The following is a 21,603-nucleotide window of genomic DNA, read 5'->3' on the forward strand; positions in this document are numbered from 1 at the left end:
ACAGCACAAGCTACAAGCCACAGCACCAGTGCCTCTTTATCCCGTAGTGGAAAGAAGAGTCCTGATAAGACCACCTGTTAATCCACAAAACCCAGATGCTCCCAGAGATGCAGTTCCCCGTACGTATGAAGACTACGTACCCTGGACTCCAGCCGAGCAGATGGCTTTCCTGCAAAATGCTCCAGACCCGACTAGAAACCCAGTCAGTTTTTCACGTTACCTGAACCAAATACAGGTCTCCTACAGAAGCACTTGGTTGGACATGGAAGGTTTGTGTAGAGTTAAAATGTCTCCCGAACTGTATGCCAAACTCACTGCCCACCTGACAGGACATGTTCCAGACGATACCCGTAATGTGGAATCGGGCCAAGACTTCATGATAAGACTCAATCTCTTCTGCGCCCAGGAGCAAAGAACTAAGGCCACAATGGGACCAGTGCATCAAGGTCCTGTGGAGAATGTCAGCTCATTTTACTACAGATTGATGCAGTTATTCGCAGATGAAGGGCTGGACTTACAAGCGGGTGCAATACGTCGCCTGATGGTAAGATCCTTCATGGATGGAATACATGCACCTCTGGCAGAAAGATTGAAAGCATGCTGCCCCGAATGGAGAAACATGGAAGACATAGATCTTCTAGTCAACAAGGCAAGTGGCTTAGAAACCGATGCAAAGGATAAAAGGAGAAACAAGAAAGTTGTCATAGCAGCAGTGGACGGTCAGCCAGAAGGTACAAGAAGGAAGGCACCGACCTGCTACTATTGTGGGAGTCAGAGGACATGTGATCAGAGACTGTAGAAAGAAGAAGAGGAACACTCAAAACCAACCCGAGAGTCAGGAGGAGAAGACTGCCTGACTTGCGGCAGCACGGGATAGGGATGCCAGAGGTCCATTTATACACGTCCCCCTTCACACTGGCAACAAGGAAATAAGAGCTTTGGTGGACTCAGGAGCCTCACGCTCTATGCTCCCCAGGAACCTGGTGCCTGAAGGATCCATCTCATCTGAAGCTACTGTAGTATCCGGATTTGATGGACAAGCCCAGATAATCCCAATAACACATCCACTGAAGGTGAAACTGGGACCACACATGTTCGTGTCTAAATTCTTAGTGTCCCCCCTGGGTGGAGATGCCCTAGTGGGAGAAGATCTACTATCAAGACTACAAGCTCAGATTGTCTACAATGAAGATGGATCTGCTATCCTGCAAATTCCAGAAGATATCCCAGAAGAAATCCTGTGCACTCTCCAGATGATAGAAGACCAACCAGAATCTGAAGTTACACATGAAGTAAACACGGACCCAATACTTCTACAAGTTCCTGCAAAACTCTGGTCCACATCAAATACTGACCTCGGCACACTACCCGTGCCCACAGTAAAAGTTTCAGTCAAGCCTGGAATTACGCCACCGCAGCTGAGACAATCCCCCCTCCCGCTACCTCTCGCAGTACATCTACCAGTACGTGGATGATTTACTACTGTGCTGCCCTAGTGAAGAGGAATGTAAAACGGCTTCAATAAGCCTTCTTACCTTTCTGGCAGAAGTAGGATGCAAAGCAAGTAGAGATAAATGCAGACGGTGGATTCCCAAGGCGTCACTACTCATGCAACCGCTGTATGATTGCACAAAGAATGTTCCTTTCTCCGTTACAGAAGAAGCTCGACAAAACTTTCAAAAGCTCAAGGAACTAGTGATTGATGCACCTGCTCTGGCACTACCAAACTATGATCTCACCTTCAATCTGTTCGTAGCAGAGCTTCAAGGATTTGCCGTAGGAGTACTCACCCAGAAGACGGACAAACATCACATAATCGGGTACTACTCCTCTCAACTTGACAACGTCACAAAAGCAGCACCAACCTGTGTCCGTGCCGTTACAGCAGTTTCAAACATACTGCAGAAAGCATCTGAAATCTCACTCGATTTCCCGACTACCATCCTTACCAGCCATGACATCTATGCTGTTCTCAATCAAGTGCAGCTGAAACACCTCTCCATGGCAAGACAGGTCAGACTCCAGTGCACGCTGTTGCTACCCCCAAACATCTCATTTGCTCGAGTTACAAGTCTAAACCTTGCTGATCTGCTGATCTTTACAAGTTTAGAAGGGGGGACAGAAGAGCAGACAGAAGAGAGGACAGAAGAGAGTGACAAACGTACCAGTGCACCATTTGATCATGATTGTCAGGAACTCATTGAACATGAGGCAAAGCCCCTGCACAATATTCAGGCAACACCGCTTACAAATCCAGACTTTGAACTTTTTGTGGATGGTAGCAGATACGCTGATGAAGCAGGCAAGTTCCACACCGGATTTGCAGTAGTGACTCTATATGCAGTCTTAGCCAAGCAACCGCTACCTCCACGCATATCTGCTCAAGAAGCAGAACTTCTTGCCCTCATCTGGGCAATTGAGTTTCTGGAAGAACGAACAGCGAACATCTACACGGACTCAGCCTATGCAAACGGCATTGTGCACGATTTTGGCACCATCTGGCAGACTAGAGGATTCCTCACAGCAGCAGGAAATCCCATCAGGCATGGAGCCTCAGTGAAGAAACTAATGGAAGTAGCCTTGATACCAAAACAGCTAGCAATCATAAAGGTTGCAGCCCACACCAAGGCTCAAACACCCGAGGCAAGGGGAAATCGCTTGGCCGACCAAACAGCATAAGAAGCCGCCTTACTCCCTTTGAAGGAGACGGAAACAGTGTCAACGACGGAGGAAGACACGCAGAACCTCTTTGAGACACAAGAAAACGCCTCTGAGGAAGAAAAGGCCGGATGGCGGGCCAAGGGGGCAGAAAAGGTGGAGGGGATTTGGCGTCTAAACGGACTTCCCGTCCTGCCACGCAGTTGGTTCCCTGCCATTTTCCAAGTACTCCACTATCCCACACATGGAAGCACAAACTCAATCATGAACCAGATGCAACCATATTGGGTAGCCCCTGGCTTCAGACAATACGTCTCCCAGAGAATAAAAGCTTGTCACAGCTGTCAACAACATAATCCAGGCCAGCTAACTAAAGCCCCGCAAAGACACATGCCAAAGACGTCTGCCCCATTTCAAAGAGTACAAATAGACTATATACAGTTGCCAAAACATGGCATCTACGAGTTTGTACTTGTCTGTGTAGACCTCTTCTCAGGATGGCCAGAGGCCTATCCTGTAAGCTCAGCCACGGCCCGAATTACAGCAAAGAAATTGGCCTGTGAGCTGGTACCCCGGTTTGGACTCCCTGAAGTCATAGAGTCAGACCGAGGTACTCATTTCACTGGACAAGTTTTCCAGAACACCTGTGCCCTGTTAGGCATTCAGTCAGCTTGTGACACACGCCTTACCAGCCACAGTCATCAGGGAAAGTGGAAAGGTTAAATGCAACGCTAAAGCTCAAACTAGCCAAGGCAGTGGAGGAGACTGGTAGACCATGGACAGAATGTCTCCCCATAGCTCTTTACTCTATAAGGACTACCCCGCAGGGAAAGCACAGGCTCTCACCCTTTGAAATACTCTTTGGTAGTGCACCCAGATTAGGATGCTACTTCCCACAGGAGTTACACCTGCAATGTGATAGCCTAATGTCTTATGTTGTTTCCCTACAGAAGAGACTAACTGAAACCCACCAAAGGGTCTACTCTTCTCTACCTGATCCTGATGCCGTTCCAGGAACCCACTCCCTAAAGCCTGGTGACCGGGTCTACCTAAAGAAGCACGTGAGAAAGACCCTTGAGCCACGATTCGAAGGGCCTTTGACTGTCCAGCTGACCACTCCAACCTCCGTCAAACTTGAGGGGAGATCGACATGGGTCCATGCCAGCCACTGCAAGAAGGCCTAATACCGCTGATAAGTATTTCTATGTGTACTCCCTTTTTGGGGCCTTCTACACCACGGCAGAATTCATTTGAGACCCATCATGAAGTGTTAGCTGAAAAACTTGAGATCACAGACTGCTGGATATGTACACACGCACTTGTGACAGCCTCTTCCATGCCATACTTAGCCATACCCGTCCCAATAAACAAAGTGTTTCAATGGGGAGGCTGTTACAACAGATTATCAGTGTTCCAAGTGTTACTCTGTTTACTAGTTGCTTATGTAGTGTTCAAGTTGCTAATGGCTTTGTTTTCCCGCTGCTTGAAGCAATGTAGATGCAATGATTATTCAGCACCCATATGAAATCACTAATATGCCTTTTTTTCTCTTCTCTACTCTTTCCTCTAGAAATCACCTTGGCGTATCATGATGAGACTCCTATCGAGAGGCATGCAGGCAGTCCTGGGTGACGGATGTGAGACGACACTCCCTGAGCACACCCGCGGCTCAGAAAGTATCTGGAGGCTAGCCTGCTTTCTCTATAGTCCACAGCTTCTCGATGGCCCCCTGTCCATCAATCACGCCAATAGGGGGGATTGTGAGGAAAGAGTTAACCTTTTTCACTGCCTTAGAAAAATAATAGAAATTCATTCTCCCTGGCAAGACCGAACCAGACTTATTTGCGTAATAAACTGTGAGACCAACCTCAAGGACACAGAATGTTTTGACTTAGGGACGACTGAAAAACATCTTGTTATTGGAGTATAAGTCATTATATTAATTTCTCTTGCTGGGAATATGCAATCCACGCCTTAATGAATGTAGATTAATGAATATGTATGTTGCATAGTTACGCCCTAATCAACTTTGTATAACTTTGAAATGTAAACAAAATAATACAGTTTTCTTTTTGGGAGCCGCACGTCTCCTAGCCTTTACGTGTATAACGGTGTCTGCCTGTTTTCATTGAAAAATACCTGATCTATCAACATATAAAATCAATTAATCTGATTGGTAAACGGCGTAGTGGCAAAAAAATTCCAAACACCAAAATTACATTTTTTGGTCCCCACAAGTTTTACACAAAATGCAATGAAGGGAATTTTGTTACTTACCGTAAATTCCTTTTCTTCTAGCTCCTATTGGGAGACCCAGACGATTGGGTGTATAGCACTGCCTCCGGAGGCCACACAAAGCAATTACACTAAAAAGTGTAAGGCCCCTCCCCTTCTGGCTATACACCCCCAGTGGGATCACTGGCTCACCAGTTTTAGTGCAAAAGCAAGAAGGAGGAAAGCCAATAACTGGTTTAAACAAATTCACTCCGAAGTAACGTCGGAGAACTGAAAACCGTTCAACATGAACAACATGTGTACCCGAAAAACAACCAAAAATCCCGAAGGACAACAGGGCGGGTGCTGGGTCTCCCAATAGGAGCTAGAAGAAAAGGAATTTACGGTAAGTAACAAGATTCCCTTCTTCTTCGGCGCTCCATTGGGAGACCCAGACGATTGGGACGTCCAAAAGCTGTCCCTGGGTGGGTAAAGAATACCTCATGTTAGAGCTGCAAGACAGCCCTCCCCTATAGGGAGGCAACTGCCGCCTGCAGGACTCTTCTACCTAGGCTGGCGTCCGCCGAAGCATAGGTATGCACCTGATAATGTTTGGTGAAAGTGTGCAGACTCGACCAGGTAGCTGCCTGGCACACCTGTTGAGCCGTAGCCTGGTGTCGCAATGCCCAGGACGCACCCACGGCTCTGGTAGAATGGGCCTTCAGCCCTGATGGAACCGGAAGCCCAGCAGAACGGTAGGCTTCAAGAATTGGTTCTTTGATCCATCGAGCCAGGGTGGCCTTAGAAGCCTGCGACCCTTTGCGCTTACCAGCGACAAGGACAAAGAGTGCATCCGAACGGCGCAAGGGCGCCGTGCGGGAAATGTAGATTCTGAGTGCTCTCACCAGATCCAACAAATGTAAATCCTTCTCATACCGATGAACTGCATGAGGACAAAACGAAGGCAAAGAGATATCCTGATTAAGATGAAAAGAGGATACCACCTTCGGGAGAAACTCCTGAATGGGGCGCAGCACTACCTTGTCCTGGTGGAAGACCAGGAAGGGAGCCTTGGATGATAGCGCTGCCAGCTCAGACACTCTCCGAAGAGATGTGATCGCTACTAGAAAAGCCACTTTCTGTGATAGTCTAGAAAGTGAAACCTCCCTCAGAGGCTCGAAGGGCGGCTTCTGGAGGGCAACTAGTACCCTGTTCAGATCCCATGGATCTAACGGCCGCTTGTACGGGGGTACGATATGGCAAACCCCCTGTAGGAACGTGCGCACCTTAGGAAGGCGTGCCAAACGCCTCTGAAAAAAGACGGATAGCGCCGAGACCTGACCTTTAAGGGAGCCGAGCGACAAACCTTTTTCTAACCCAGATTGCAGGAAAGAAAGAAAGGTAGGCAATGCAAATGGCCAGGGGGACACTCCCTGAGCAGAGCACCAGGATAAGAATATCCTCCACGTTCTGTGGTAGATCTTAGCGGACGTGGGCTTCCTAGCCTGTCTCATGGTGGCAACGACCCCTTGGGATAATCCTGAAGACGCTAGGATCCAGGACTCAAAGGCCACACAGTCAGGTTCAGGGCCGCAGAATTCCGATGGAAAAACGGCCCTTGGGACAGTAAGTCTGGTCGGTCTGGTAGTGCCCACGGTTGGCCGACCGTGAGCTGCCACAGATCCGGATACCACGCCCTCCTCGGCCAGTCTGGGGCGACGAGTATGACGCGGCTGCAATCGGATCTGATCTTGCGTAGCACTCTGGGCAAGAGTGCCAGAGGTGGAAACACATAAGGGAGCCGGAACTGCGACCAATCTTGCACTAGGGCGTCTGCCGCCAGCGCTCTTTGATCGCGAGACCGTGCCATGAAGGTTGGGACCTTGTTGTTGTGCCGGGACGCCATAAGGTCGACGTCCGGCCTTCCCCATCGGCGACAGATTTCCTGAAACACGTCTGGGTGAAGGGACCATTCCCCTGCGTCCATGCCCTGGCGACTGAGGAAGTCTGCTTCCCAGTTTTCTACGCCGGGGATGTGAACTGCGGATATGGTGGAGGCCGTGGCTTCCACCCACATCAGAATCCGCCGGACTTCCTGGAAGGCTTGCCGACTGCGTGTCCCCCCTTGGTGGTTGATGTATGCCACCGCTGTGGAGTTGTCCGACTGAATTCGGATCTGCCTTCCTTCCAGCCACTGCTGGAAGGCTAGTAGGGCAAGATACACTGCTCTGATTTCCAGAACATTGATCTGAAGGGTGGACTCCTGCTGAGTCCACGTACCCTGAGCCCTGTGGTGGAGAAAAACTGCTCCCCACCCTGACAGACTCGCGTCTGTCGTGACCACCGCCCAAGACGGTGGTAGGAAGGATCTTCCCTGTGATAATGAGGTGGGAAGAAGCCACCACTGCAGAGAGTCCTTGGCCGTCTGGGAAAGGGAGACTTTCCTGTCCAGGGATTTTGACTTCCCGTCCCATTGGCGGAGAATGTCCCATTGAAGTGGGCGCAGATGAAACTGCGCAAACGGAACCGCCTCCATTGCCGCCACCATCTTCCCGAGGAAGTGCATGAGGCGTCTTAAGGAGTGCGACTGACTTTGAAGGAGAGCCTGCACCCCAGTCTGTAGAGACCGCTGCTTGTCCAGCGGAAGCTTCACTATCGCTGAGAGAGTATGAAACTCCATGCCAAGATACGTTAGTGATTGGGTCGGTGACAGATTTGACTTTGAGAAGTTGATGATCCACCCGAACATCTGGAGAGTCTCCAGTGCAACAGTCAAGCTGAGTTGGCATGCCTCTTGAGAGGGTGCCTTGACCAGTAGATCGTCCAAGTAAGGGATCACAGAGTGTCCCTGAGAGTGCAAGACTGCTACCACTGCCGCCATGATCTTGGTGAACACCCGTGGGGCTGTCGCCAGACCAAATGGCAGAGCTACGAACTGAAGATGGTCGTCTCCTATCACGAAGCGTAGAAAGCGTTGGTGCTCTGTAGCAATCGGCACGTGGAGATAAGCATCCTTGATGTCTATTGATGCTAGGAAATCTCCTTGAGACATTGAGGCAATGACTGAGCGGAGGGATTCCATCCGGAACCGCCTGGCGTTCACATGCTTGTTGAGCAGTTTTAGGTCCAGAACAGGACGGAATGAGCCGTCCTTTTTTGGCACCACAAAGAGATTGGAGTAAAAACCTTGACCTCGTTCCTGAAGAGGAACAGGGACCACCACTCCTTCTGCTCTTAGAGAATTCACCGCCTGCAGAAGGGCATCTGCTCGGTCGGGATGTGGGGAAGTTCTGAAGAACCGAGGCGGAGGACGAGAACTGAACTCTATCCTGTACCCGTGAGACAAAATGTCTGTTACCCACCGGTCTTTGACCTGTGGCAGCCAAATGTCGCAAAAGCGGGAGAGCCTGCCACCGACCGAGGATGCGGAGGGAGGCGGCCGAAAGTCATGAGGCAGCCGCCTTGGAAGCGGTACCTCCGGTTGCTTTCTTGGGGCGTGAGTGAGCCCGCCAGGAATCAGAGCTCCTTTGCTCTTTCTGAGTCCCTTTGGACGAGGAGAATTGGGGCTTGCCCGAGCCTCGAAAGGACCGAAACTTTGACTGCCACTTCCTCTGTGGAGGTTTGCTTGATCTGGGCTGGGGTAAGGAGGAGTCCTTACCTTTGGACTGTTTAATGATTTCCACCAATTGCTCACCAAACAGTCTGTCTCCAGATAATGGCAAGCTGGTTAAACATTTTTTAGAAGCAGAATCTGCTTTCCATTCCTTTAACCACAAGGCTCTGCGCAAGACAACAGAGTTGGCGGATGCCATTGAGGTACGGCTCGTAGAGTCCAGTACCGCATTGATAGCGTAGGTCGCAAACGCAGACATTTGCGTAGTTCGGGACGCCACTTGCGGCACTGCTGGACGTATGAGAGAGTCCACCTGTGCCAGACCAGCTGAAATAGCTTGGAGCGCCCACACGGCCGCGAATGCTGGAGCAAACGACGCGCCGATAGCTTCATAGACAGATTTCAACCAAAGGTCCATCTGTCTGTCATTGGCATCTTTAAGTGAAGCCCCATCCTCCACTGCAACTATGGATCTAGCTGCAAGTCTGGATATTGGAGGGTCCACTTTTGGACACTGGGTCCAGCGTTTGACCACGTCAGGGGGAAAAGGATAACGTGTATCCTTAAGGCGTTTAGAAAAACGCTTGTCCGGATAAGTATTGTGTTTCTGGATGGATTCTCTGAAGTCAGAGTGGTCCAGAAAAGTACTCAATTTACGCTTGGGATACAGGAAATGGAATTTCTCCTGCTGTGCAGCTGCCTCCTCTGCTGAAGGGGCTGGGGGAGAAATATCCAACAGCCTATTGATGGCCGCTATAAGGTCATTTACCATGGCGTCACCATCTGGCGTATCCAAATTGAGTGCGGCGTCAGGACAAGACTCCTGATCACCCACCTCTGAGCCATCATATAGAGACCCTTCTCGCTGAGACCCTGATCCGCGTGATGACGTGGAGGGTCTCTCCCAGCGAGCTCGCTTAGGCGGACTGGGACTGTCATCGGAGTCAGAGCCCTCAGCCTGTGATGCCTGGGACCCCCTTGAATTACGGATTAATTCCAGCTGAGGGGGGCCGGGGAACATAGACACAGCGGTGTCCATGGTCTGAGCAACTGGCCTGGACTGCAAGGTCTCCAGGATTTTTGTCATAGTCACAGACATTTTATCAGCAAAGACTGCAAATTCTGTCCCCGTCACCGGGGTAGGGTTCACAGGCGTCTCTGCCTGGGCTACCACCACAATAGGCTCTGGCTGACGAAGTGCCACTGGGACTGAACATTGCACACAATGAGAGTCGTTGGAGCCTGCTGGTAGATTAGCCCCACATGCTGTACAAGCAGTGTATACAGCCCGTGCCTTGGCACCCTTGCGTTTTGCGGATGACATGCTGTTGTCTCCTCAAAGCAATATAGGGTGTACAGCCAAGAAGCGACCTTACAGTGCAGTACACAAATATAACACTGTGGCACTAGTGGGGCCGCACGTATGTGCTGCTTACCGCCCGCTTAGCGCGGGTGTGTGGTCGCCAGAAACCCCTAGCCTGGGTCCCTCAGAGCCTGCGTCCGTTCTCCAGCCAGACTGCATGTGTATAATGGCTGCCGGCGTCCTGGGGAGCTGCAAGCCTGGGGGCGGGCCTAGGGCGTGCACAGAGAAAAAGCGCGAAGCCTGTGTCCTACTGTGCTCAGTGAGAGGGCTGGAGCATGTAAATCGTGCTCCAGCCCTCGGCGCTGCCGATTGAACAACGTCTCTCCCCTACCCTGATTGACAGGGTGGGGGGCGTTAACGAAGCGGAGCTAGGCCGCAGTAAACCGGGGACTAAAGTTAGAAGCGCCGCCGCCGTAAAAGCGCGGTCGGCGCGTCCCCGGCGCACTACAAGTCGCAGCTGCGCCGCCGCTCCAGGGGCGGTCGGCGCGGCGATCCACACACATAAAGTCCCCCAGTAATCTGCGGGGACTATAAGCCCAGCGCACAGCGCTACAGTCCCCGGCGCACTAGCACACCCAGCAAGCCTGGAGTGTGCGTGGCCTGCCATACGGGGACACAGAGTACCTGAAAGTTGCAGGGCCTTGTCCCTGAACGGCACTCCCGCTCCACATCCAGCAGGTTCTATGGGTCTGTGGATGGAGCCCGGCCTCAGGGCTTGGTGGCCGGTAAGATCCCACTTCCTCAGAGCCCCTCAGGGGGATGGGGAAGGAAAACAGCATGTGGGCTCCAGCCTCCGTACCCGCAATGGGTACCTCAACCTTACAAACCACAAGTGGGGTGAGAAGGGACCATGCTGGGGGCCCCATATGGGCCCTCTTTTCTTCCATCCGATATAGTCAGCAGCTACTGCTGATTAAACAGTGGAGCTATGCGTGGATGTCTGACCTCCTTCGCACAAAGCAGAAAACTGGTGAGCCAGTGATCCCACTGGGGGTGTATAGCCAGAAGGGGAGGGGCCTTACACTTTTTAGTGTAATTGCTTTGTGTGGCCTCCGGAGGCAGTGCTATACACCCAATCGTCTGGGTCTCCCAATGGAGCGCCGAAGAAAACAGGCGTAACTTGTGAATTTTTTTTAACCCCTTAGATACAAGTAACCCTATACATATTTGGTGTCTACAAACTCGCACCGACCTCAGGCCTCACACCCACACATCAGTTTTACCATATAGTGAACACCGTGAATAAAACATCCCAAAAACTATTCTGCCATCACACTTTTTTTGCAATTTTTCCGCATTTGGAATTTTTTTGCTGTTTTCCAGTACACTATATGGTAAAACTTATGGTTTCATTTAAAAGTAGTACAACTTGTCCCGCAAAAAGAAGGGAATTTTGTTACTTACCGTAAATTCCTTTTCTTCTAGCTCCTATTGGGAGACCCAGACGATTGGGTGTATAGCTACTGCCTCCGGAGGCCACACAAAGCATTACACTAAAAAGTGTAAGGCCCCTCCCCTTCTGGCTATACACCCCCAGTGGGATCACTGGCTCACCAGTTTTAGTGCAAAAGCAAGAAGGAGGAAAGCCAATAACTTGGTTAAACAAATTCACTCCGAGTAACATCGGAGAACTGAAAAACCGTTCAACATGAACAACATGTGTACCCGAAAAAACCCAAAAATCCCGAAGGACAACAGGGCGGGTGCTGGGTCTCCCAATAGGAGCTAGAAGAAAAGGAATTTACGGTAAGTAACAAAATTCCCTTCTTCTTCGGCGCTCCATTGGGAGACCCAGACGATTGGGACGTCCAAAAGCTGTCCCTGGGTGGGTAAAGAAATACCTCATGTTAGAGCTGCGAAGACAGCCCTCCCCTACGGGGAGGCAACTGCCGCCTGCAGGACTCTTCTACCTAGGCTGGCGTCCGCCGAAGCATAGGTATGCACCTGATAATGTTTGGTGAAAGTGTGCAGACTCGACCAGGTAGCTGCCTGGCACACCTGTTGAGCCGTAGCCTGGTGTCGCAATGCCCAGGACGCACCCACGGCTCTGGTAGAATGGGCCTTCAGCCCTGATGGAACCGGAAGCCCAGCAGAACGGTAGGCTTCAAGAATTGGTTCTTTGATCCATCGAGCCAGGGTGGCTTTGGAAGCCTGCGACCCTTTGCGCTTACCAGCGACAAGGACAAAGAGTGCATCGGAGCGGCGCAGGGGCGCCGTGCGGGAAATGTAGATTCTGAGTGCTCTCACCAGATCTAACAAATGTAAATTCTTCTCATACCGATGAACTGCATGAGGACAAAAAGAAGGCAAAGAGATATCCTGATTAAGATGAAAAGAGGATACCACCTTCGGGAGAAACTCCTGAATGGGTCGCAGCACTACCTTGTCCTGGTGGAACACCAGGAAGGGAGCCTTGGATGACAGAGCTGCCAGCTCAGACACTCGCCGAAGAGATGTGATCGCAACAAGAAACGCCACTTTCTGTGATAGTCTAGAAATTGAAACCTCCCTCAGAGGCTCGAAGGGCGGCTTCTGGAGGGCAACTAGTACCCTGTTCAGATCCCATGGATCTAACGGCCGCTTGTACGGGGGTACGATATGGCAAACCCCCTGTAGGAACGTGCGCACCTTAGGAAGTCGTGCTAGACGCTTTTGAAAAAAGACGGATAGCGCCGAGACTTGCCCTTTAAGGGAGCCGAGCGACAAACCTTTTTCTAACCCAGATTGCAGGAAAGAAAGAAAGGTAGGCAATGCAAAAGGCCAGGGAGACACTCCCTGAGCAGAGCACCAGGATAAGAATATCCTCCACGTTCTGTGGTAGATCTTAGCGGACGTGGGCTTCCTAGCCTGTCTCATGGTGGCAACGACCCCTTGGGATAATCCTGAAGACCCTAGGATCCAGGACTCAATGGCCACACAGTCAGGTTCAGGGCCGCAGAATTCCGATGGAAAAACGGCCCTTGGGACAGTAAGTCTGGTCGGTCTGGTAGTGCCGACGGTTGGCCGACCGTGAGATGCCACAGATCCGGATACCACGCCCTCCTTGGCCAGTCTGGGGCGACGAGTATGACGCGGCTGCAGTCGGATCTGATCTTGCGTAGCACTCTGGGCAAGAGTGCCAGAGGTGGAAACACATAAGGGAGCCGGAACTGCGACCAATCTTGCCCTAAGGCGTCTGCCGCCAGAGCTCTGTGATCGCGAGACCGTGCTATGAAGGTTGGGACCTTGTTGTTGTGCCTGGACGCCATTAGGTCGACGTCCGGCCTTCCCCAGCGGCTACAGATTTCCTGAAACACGTCCGGGTGAAGGGACCGTTCCCCTGCGTCCATGCCCTGGCGGCTGAGGAAGTCTGCTTCCCAGTTTTCTACGCCGGGGATGTGAACTGCGGATACGGTGGAGGCCGTGGCTTCCACCCACATCAGAATCCGCCGGACTTCCTGGAAGGCTTGCCGACTGCGTGTCCCTCCTTGGTGATTGATGTATGCCACCGCTGTGGAGTTGTCCGACTGAATTCGGATCTGCTTTCCTTCCAGCCACTGCTGGAAGGCTAGTAGGGCAAGATACACTGCTCTGATTTCCAGAACATGGATCTGAAGGGTGGACTCCTGCTGAGTCCACGTACCCTGAGCCCTGTGGTGGAGAAAAACTGCTCCCCACCCTGACCGACTCGCGTCTGTCGTGACTACCGCCCAAGACGGTGGTAGGTAGGATCTTCCCTGTGATAATGAGGTGGGAAGAAGCCACCATTGCAGAGAGTCCTTCTGTGAAAAGGATACTTTCCTGTTCAGGGATGTTGACTGAAGAGGAACAGGGATTACCACTCCTTCTGCCTGCAGAAGAGCATCGGCTCGGTGGGGAGGTGGGGACGTTCTGAAGAATCGAGTCGGAGGACGAGAACAGAACTCTGTCCTGTGCACGTGGGCACAATGTCCCTCACCCACCGGTCTGTGACCTGTGGCAGCCAAATGTCGCCAAAGGCGAGCGAGTCTGCTATCAACCGCGGATGCGGAGAGATGAGAGAGCTGAGAGTCATGAGGAGACCGCCGTGGTAGCGGTTCCTCCGGCTGCCTTCCTTGGGCGTGATTGAGCCCCCGGAAACTGAGCCCCTCTGAGGCTTTTCAGCTCTTTTGGACGAGGACAATTGGGACCTGCCCGAGCTTGGGAAGGACCGAAACCTCGACTGTCCTTCCAGGACAGCATTAATAGGGTAAGTCGCAATGCAGACATTGCGAGGTTACGGACGCCCGTGCGGCACAAATGTACATATGCTCAAGACCAGCTGTGCAAGAACAGCTGAAAAGCTTAGGGTGCCCATACGGCTGTAAATGCCGGAGCAACCGACACGCCGATAGCTTCATAGACAGATTTCAACCAGAGTCCATCTGTCTGGCATCTTTAAGTGAAGTCCCTGCACTGCAACTATAGCTCTAGCCGCAAGCCTGGAGATTGGAGAATCCACCTTTGGACCCTGGGTCCAGCGCTTGACCACGTCAGGGGGAAAAGGATAACGTGTATCCTTAATACGTTTGGAGAAAATGCTTATCTGGTAAGCGTGGAGTTCCTGGACTGCTTCTCTGAAGTCAGCGTGGCCAGAAAAGTACTCAATATACGTTTGAGCTACTGAAATGGGACTTCTCCTGCTGTGAAGCTGACTCCTCCGCTGGGGGAGCTGAGGGAGAAAGATCCAACATTCCATTGATGGACGCTATAGGATCATTCCTTATGGCGTCACCATCCGGTGTATCCGGATTGAGAGCGGTGTCAGGATCAAAGTCCTGATGAGCTACGTCTGCCTCATCATACAGAGAGCCTCCTGGGACCCCCCCCCGGAGCACCGATTTTATTCCCAATGAGGGTGGCCAGGGAGCAATGATTTGCCCATGGCCTGTCCGGACTGCAAGTCTCTATCCCATTGCAACTCCATCCCTGTCCTTGGACAGGGTTGACAGGTGGTTCCTTTGGCCACGTCTAGTAGAGACCCCGGCTGACCAAGTGCTCCAGGGGAGCATTGCACACAATGGGGTTCAGTGCCGTGGAACAGTATCACATGCAGTAAAAACAGCATCGAAAGCCTGTGTTGCTTATATGCTGCTGCCGACTAGCTATCTAGGACATAGAGCCAAGAATGGCGACCGTACAATGCAATGTATAGCATACAAGCATAAAGTACAAATGAACACTGCAGCACATGCAATACAAGCAGCATAGAAAGCCTGTGCCTTGGCACCCCTGCTTTTCTGCTGCTGTAGACTAGCCATCTAGGGGAATATAGCCCAGAATATCGACCATACAGTGCAATGTATAGCATACAAGCATAAGTACAAATGAACACTGCAACCCCTGCAATACAAGCAGCATAGAAAAAACCTGTGCCTCAGCACCCCTGCTTTTCTGCTGCTGTAGCCTAGTCATTCTAGGCGAAAATAGCCCAGACTAGCGACCGTACAGTGCAGTGTATAGCATACAAGCATAAATACACATGAACACTTCAGTACATGCAGTACAAGCAGCATAGAAAGCCTGTGCCTTAGCACCCATGCTTTCCTGCTGCTGATGTGTCGCTATCTAAGAGGGCATATAGCCAAAAATAGCGACCTATGCAGTGTAAGCATAAAAATACAAATGGACAACTGCGGTATTTAGTGGGGTCAGCACGTCAGGTGCCGCTTACCGCCCGCCTATAAGCGGGTGTGTGGTCCCCTAGTCCTGTGCCTGGTTGCCCAGAGTCCGATCTCTCAGCTCGGACTGCAGGAATGGCTGCCGGCGTCCTTCTCCAGCTCGTGTGAGTAGGGGCGGGCCGTGGGCGTGCCCCCAAGTCAGAGCGGGAAACCGGCGTCCCACAGTGTCCAGTGAGAGGGCTGGAGCATGTAAATAAGGCTCCAGCCCTCGGCGCTGCTGATTGTACAGCGTCTCTCCCCTACCCTGATTGACAGGGTGGGGGCGGGAACAAAGCGGAGCTAGGCCGCAAAAGCCGGGGACTGGATTTATAAGCGCCGCCGCCGTAAAAGAGCGGTCGGCGCTAAGTCCCCGGCGCACTACAAGTCCCAGCCGCGCCGCCGCTCCCGGAGCGTCCGGCGCGGTAGTTCCCCATACATAAAGTCACTCAGCTAGGCTGCAGTGACTGTAACCCTTTACTGTCCCCGGCGCACTAGCACACCCAGCAAGTCTGGAGTGTGCTGTGCCTGTGTGTACGGGGACACAGAGTACCTGAATGGTGCAGGGCCATGTCCCTGAACGGTACCCAGCTCCGTATCCAGCAGGTTCAATGGGTCTGTGGATGGAGCCCGGCCTCAGGGCTTTGGGGCCGGTAAGATCCCACTTCCTCAGAGCCCCTCAGGGGGATGTGGAAGGAAAACAGCATGTGGGCTCCAGCCGCCGTACCAGCAATAGGTACCTCAACCTTACAAACCACAAGCGGGGTGAGAAGGGAGCATGCTGGGGGCCCTATATGGGCCCTCTTTTCTTCCATCCGATATAGTCAGCAGCTACTGCTGACTAAACAGTGGAGCTATGCGTGGATGTCTGACCTCCTTCGCACAAAGCAGAAAACTGGTGAGCCAGTGATCCCACTGGGGGTGTATAGCCAGAAGGGGAGGGGCCTTACACTTTTTAGTGTAATGCTTTGTGTGGCCTCCGGAGGCAGTAGCTATACACCCAATCGTCTGGGTCTCCCAATGGAGCGCCGAAGAAACAAGCCCTCATGTGGCAAGATTGACGGAAAAATAAAAAAGTTACGGCTCTCGGGAGCAAAAAACAAAAACGCAAAAACGGAAAGTGCCCCGGGGCTGAAGGGGTTAATACAAAATAACTCACCCAGATTAAAAATAGATCAAACTCTCCGGAAAGTAATGCAAGTGTAAGAATTAAAATTTCTTACCTTTGTGCTGCAGCTATTAGCATTGTGTTCCCCACTGGATCGATTTTCACTTGAGATCTGAATGTACAATGTCTGGGTCCCTGTTCGGACGCCAGGTTTGTGAGCAAAATTCACTCCTGTGCCCTTGGAACTCCAAATTAATATTTGTTTTACAAGCGCTTGGAGAAATCAATACAGAACAGGCTTTGTGGTGAACTGAGAGTTTCTGTTTCATTACATCACGAGACCAGTTTATATAGTATCCCAAAGAAATTACCATGCACCAATTAGAGCACCTGGAATGTGTAGAAATGTGAAACTTCCTCGCCCATCGGTGTAAGCTGAACCCTGTGACAACATTCAGTTATAAGACAAAATGGTTTCTATGCAATACAAAATAGCTTGTATTCTCTCACAATAATTACATTACATTATATATTATATATAATACACACACACACAGATTATATAATTTTATATCTATTACACATACACACACAGATAAATATACGCACATACATACAGATTGGGCTGCTCTGGGGTGGTCCATCTACTTATTATATATATAGCACACACACAGCCCCCTCACCTGATTAGATGGGGGTTCATGAACTCCGTGCGTACGGTTCCCAATATCTCATTGTTTCCATACTCCACCAGTGTCAACTCCCCAGCATTGAAGATCATGCAGACCTGCCAGAGAGACGAGGTGAATGCACCCGGTCAGTGCCACAGAGAGGAAGAGGCGAATGCACCCGGTCAGCTGCACAGAGAAGAGGAAGGAGGAGGAGAGTGCACCAGGCCAGCTACACAGAGAAGAGGAAGGAGGAGGAGAGCACACCCGGCCAGCTACACAGAGAAGAGGAAGGAGGAGGAGAGCACACCCGGCCAGCTACACAGAGAAGAGGAAGGAGGAGGAGAGCACACCCGGCCAGCTACACAGAGAAGAGGAAGGAGGAGGAGGTGAATGCACCCGGTCAGTGCCACAGAGAGGAAGAGGCGAATGCACCCGGCCAGCGCCACAGAGAGGAAGAGGAGGCGAGTGCACCCGGTCAGTGCCACAGAGAGGAAGAGGCGAATGCACCCGGCCAGCGCCACAGAGAAGAGGAAGGAGGAGGAGGCGAGCGCACCCGGTCAGCTGCACAGAGAGGAGGAAGGAGGCGGAGGCGAGTGCACCCGGCCAGCTACACAGAGAAGAGGAAGGAGGAGGAGGTGAATGCACCCGGCCAGCGCCACAGAGAAGAGGAAGGAGGAGGAGGCGAGCGCACCCGGCCAGCTGCACAGAGAGGAGGAAGGAGGAGGAGGCGACCGCACCCGGCCAGCTGCACAGAGAGGAGGAAGGAGGAGGAGGCGACCGCACCCGGCCAGCGCCACAGAGAGGAGGAAGGAGGGAGGAGGGAGGAGGAGGCCAGCGCCAGGCCAGCACCACAGAGAGGAGGAAGGAGGGAGGAGGGAGGAGGAGGCCAGCGCCAGGCCAGCACCACAGAGAGGAGGAAGAGGCGAGTGCACCTGGCCAGCGCCACAGAGAGGAGGAAGGAGGAAGGAGGAAGGAGGGAGGAGGGAGGAGGGAGGAGGAAGGAGGGAGGAGGCGAGCGCACCCGGCCAGCGCCACAGAGAGGAGGAAGAAGGAAGGAGGGAGGAGGGAGGAGGGAGGAGGAAGGAGGGAGGAGGCGAGCGCACCCGGCCAGCGCCACAGAGAGGAGGAAGGAGGAGGAGGTGAGCGCACCCGGCCAGCGCCACAGAGAGGAGGAAGGAGGAGGAGGCGACCGCACCCGGCCAGCGCCACAGAGAGAAGGAAGGAGGGAGGAGGAGGCCAGAGCCAGGCCAGCGCCACAGAGAGGAGGAAGAGGCGAGTGCACCCGGCCAGAGCCACAGAGAGGAGGAAAGTGCACACGGCAAGCGCCATAGAGAGGAGAGTGTACACGGTCAGGGCGACAGAGAGGAGGAGAGAGCACCTGGTCAGCGATGCAGGAGATGAGGAAGTTGGGGGCAGAGTAGGGAGGGAAGAGTTGGAGTTATATTTGTAGTCAGAGGTGGAGATTCTTACATTCTCATTTTCAAAGAAGAATTTTTCATTGCCCCCAGACCCCGGCCAGGCGACCTGCAGAGAAGATCACATAAGGCATCAGAATAACACCTCACAGCAATGAGGAGTAGGGGGCACCGGGCAGTAAGGAGGTTTTACCTCACTCGTAGCAGTAGGGGGCACCGGGCAGTACGGGGGTCTTACCTCGCTCACATATAACAGTAAGGGGTAGGGGGCACCAGGCAGTACGGGGATCTAATCCTCGCTCGTAGCAGTAGGGGGCACCGGGCAGTACGGTGGCCTTACCTCGCTCAGCCGGTTGGTTAGCAGGTCTCCGAGCAGCAGGGTGTCGGATGTGTGAGCGACCAGGAAACGATCCTTCCCCATGATCTTCACCTCATCGATCTCGTATCCATAGTGAGACTTGAGCACCACGCGAGTCCCGGAGGAGAGGTTCTTCACAATTACCTGCAGACACAGCCGAGGCGTCACACCACGAGCACCAGGGGGCAGCAGCGGAGGTCGTGAATGGGGAGGAGGCTTACCTGGCTCGGTCCCACATACGTCATCTCAAACTTATTCTTGTAGATTGTACGACGCAGGCAGCAGTCAAACTGCTCCACCCCGCCACACAGCGTGCCCTGCCAAAGAGATAGAGTCAGACCGCACCACCCCGCTATACAGCGTGCCCTGCCAAAGAGATACAGTCAGACCACTCCACCCCGCCACACAGCGTGCCCTGCCAAAGAGATAGTCAGACTGCTCCACCCCGCTACACAGCTGCGCGCACATGCACACAGCCTCCCTCCACACAGTCACAGCCCATCTACCATAGCAGCCCAACCCCCCCCAACACAGCCTGCCCCAAAACACACAGTCACGGGCCCGCTGAACCCACACAGCCACATGCACTTACATACCGAATCGCAGCCCCTCCCAAAACACACACTACAGCACACAGAAACACTGCAGCGAGCGTGTGCGCGCACACACACACACACACACACACACACACACACACACACACCAGGGGGAGCGCGCGCACACACACACACAGCACTGCTAGTAATGAGGAACAGTCACCGCGCAGAGCCGGGAGCCGTCCCTCTTCCAGGCCAGGGCCGTGATGCTGTACAGGTTGGGGATGTCCTTGGGTCGCGCTTCTTCCCACAATCCTCGTCGGGGGCTCCAGTTCAGAACTCGCAATCTAGAGAAATAAAATAAATAGTATGACAGTGATTGAGGGCGGGGGAGGAGCACGCACATGTTATAGTCCTACCCACCTGTCATGGCTTCCAACCACCACAGACTGCCCGCTGGGGCTGGCTACAGCCACACTCAGCTCCCGCTCACTAGAGTCCCGGCTGTAGTCAAACGTCTGAATGACCTGCCCTTCACGACCATAAACCACCAACTTCTTATCACAGCCACCCGCGACTATGCTGCTTGAGGCCCAGGCCAGGGCATACGGGGGGCACGGATGGGTAGCCAGCTTGCCCTGAAAATACAGATCACAGCAGTTATCATCTGTCGCCGGCTCACCATGTAGACCACCCGAGCCAACGTCACAGGGCCGAGACCGCCAACCTCACTAATGATCCCCCAAAAGTAATAGGGCAGAGATAGAGAACTGTGCGGGATCCACTGATAACGTGTCGATATGAGAAGGACCATGCGGGATCAATTTATAACGTGCTCGATATGAAGGAGGACTGCGTGATCCACTGATAACGAGCTGATACGAAGAAGGACCAAGGGGGGCCACTGATCACTCTGGACAACTATTTTTTTTTCTAAAGTTTTGCTTCCTTGAAAATCTGAAGTGATTATGATAAACCCGATCGAGCGAAGCAGAGATATAATTTCTGGGAAGCAGGAGATAAAGGGCTACCGATTCTGATACTTTTATGTCCCCGCAGGATTAGGGGTTCTCTGCGTATTTATCTTTGTACTCGCCGTCGAGTGTCCCGTATTGGTGTCCAGAAATAATCTGCTCGCAGTCATGGTCCGCTCGCAGTCATGGTCCGCTCGCAGTCATGGTCCGCTCGCAGTCATGGTCCGCTCGCACCGATAGATTCTCCATTGGCCTTGATAGGGCTTTCCATTGCAGCAATATCTTGGTGGAACCGCTCTCCATGTTCATCACTGACAGCACCAAGATCCAGGGGAGAATTGCAGATGTGACGGCAGAGAATGAATTGTCAGAGACATCGCTTTGTAAGCTTCATGAAGGTCATCAACTAATTCCACGTGGTTTACTGCTCGAGAGTCAAGGAAATTCTCAGAAACATCCTAGAGTGATTTCCTAGCGATTTTCTCAGGCCCCTCCACCAGCAGCTCCTCGAAGAGGTGTCGGATTTGTGGCCTTCCTTCAGCTTGGCATCGGTTATTATTGGGAACAATTGTCTCAAATATTGAAAACCTTCTGCTTCCTTGTTCACGGCTCTCACAAAAGGTTTCATCAACCCAAGTTACATGTGAAGTGGAGGCAGAAATATCATTGCCGGGTCAGCAAGTGTTTTATGTGCAATATTTTTCTTCTCGGGAGTGACCGGTTCTGGACTGGCTCCAGCCTTCTCCTCTGATGGCTCAGTAGAGGCCCCATCCGCAGAGGACACCGCAGTACTTGGTATAGCAGGGCTGCTACCGTTACTTCTCCACCGATGGTCCAGGTGTAGTTGCTGTACTTCATGTGTTTCGCCCACAGTTCCATGTTCTCGCAGGTTTCTTTCATGTGTGCAGCATCGCCAGCAGGTATTGAAGGATGAACATCACCACTATGTAAGAAGACGATCTTGAGGAGTCAATAGAGACGCCATCGCTTCTGCTCACAACCCATCAATGTCGGGGCAGGAGCGCAGGTTATCAAACTG

The 21,603-nt window shown here is 52.4% G+C and overlaps 1 protein-coding gene across 1 annotated transcript in view; it reads right to left on the bottom strand.

Annotated features, from left to right (window-relative positions):
* The window catches only part of IFT172 (intraflagellar transport 172), a 192,286-nt gene that overhangs the window by 160,410 nt on the left and 10,273 nt on the right, over positions 1 to 21,603 (bottom strand). Inside the window, 6 exon segments of the mRNA XM_075341695.1 lie at positions 17,294 to 17,397; positions 18,752 to 18,805; positions 19,037 to 19,198; positions 19,276 to 19,371; positions 19,814 to 19,937; positions 20,014 to 20,228. Of these exon segments, the coding sequence (XP_075197810.1) occupies positions 17,294 to 17,397; positions 18,752 to 18,805; positions 19,037 to 19,198; positions 19,276 to 19,371; positions 19,814 to 19,937; positions 20,014 to 20,228 (755 nt within the window).

This window comes from Anomaloglossus baeobatrachus, chromosome 3 (assembly GCF_048569485.1).
Source record: "Anomaloglossus baeobatrachus isolate aAnoBae1 chromosome 3, aAnoBae1.hap1, whole genome shotgun sequence".
NCBI classification, from domain to species: domain Eukaryota; kingdom Metazoa; phylum Chordata; class Amphibia; order Anura; family Aromobatidae; genus Anomaloglossus; species Anomaloglossus baeobatrachus.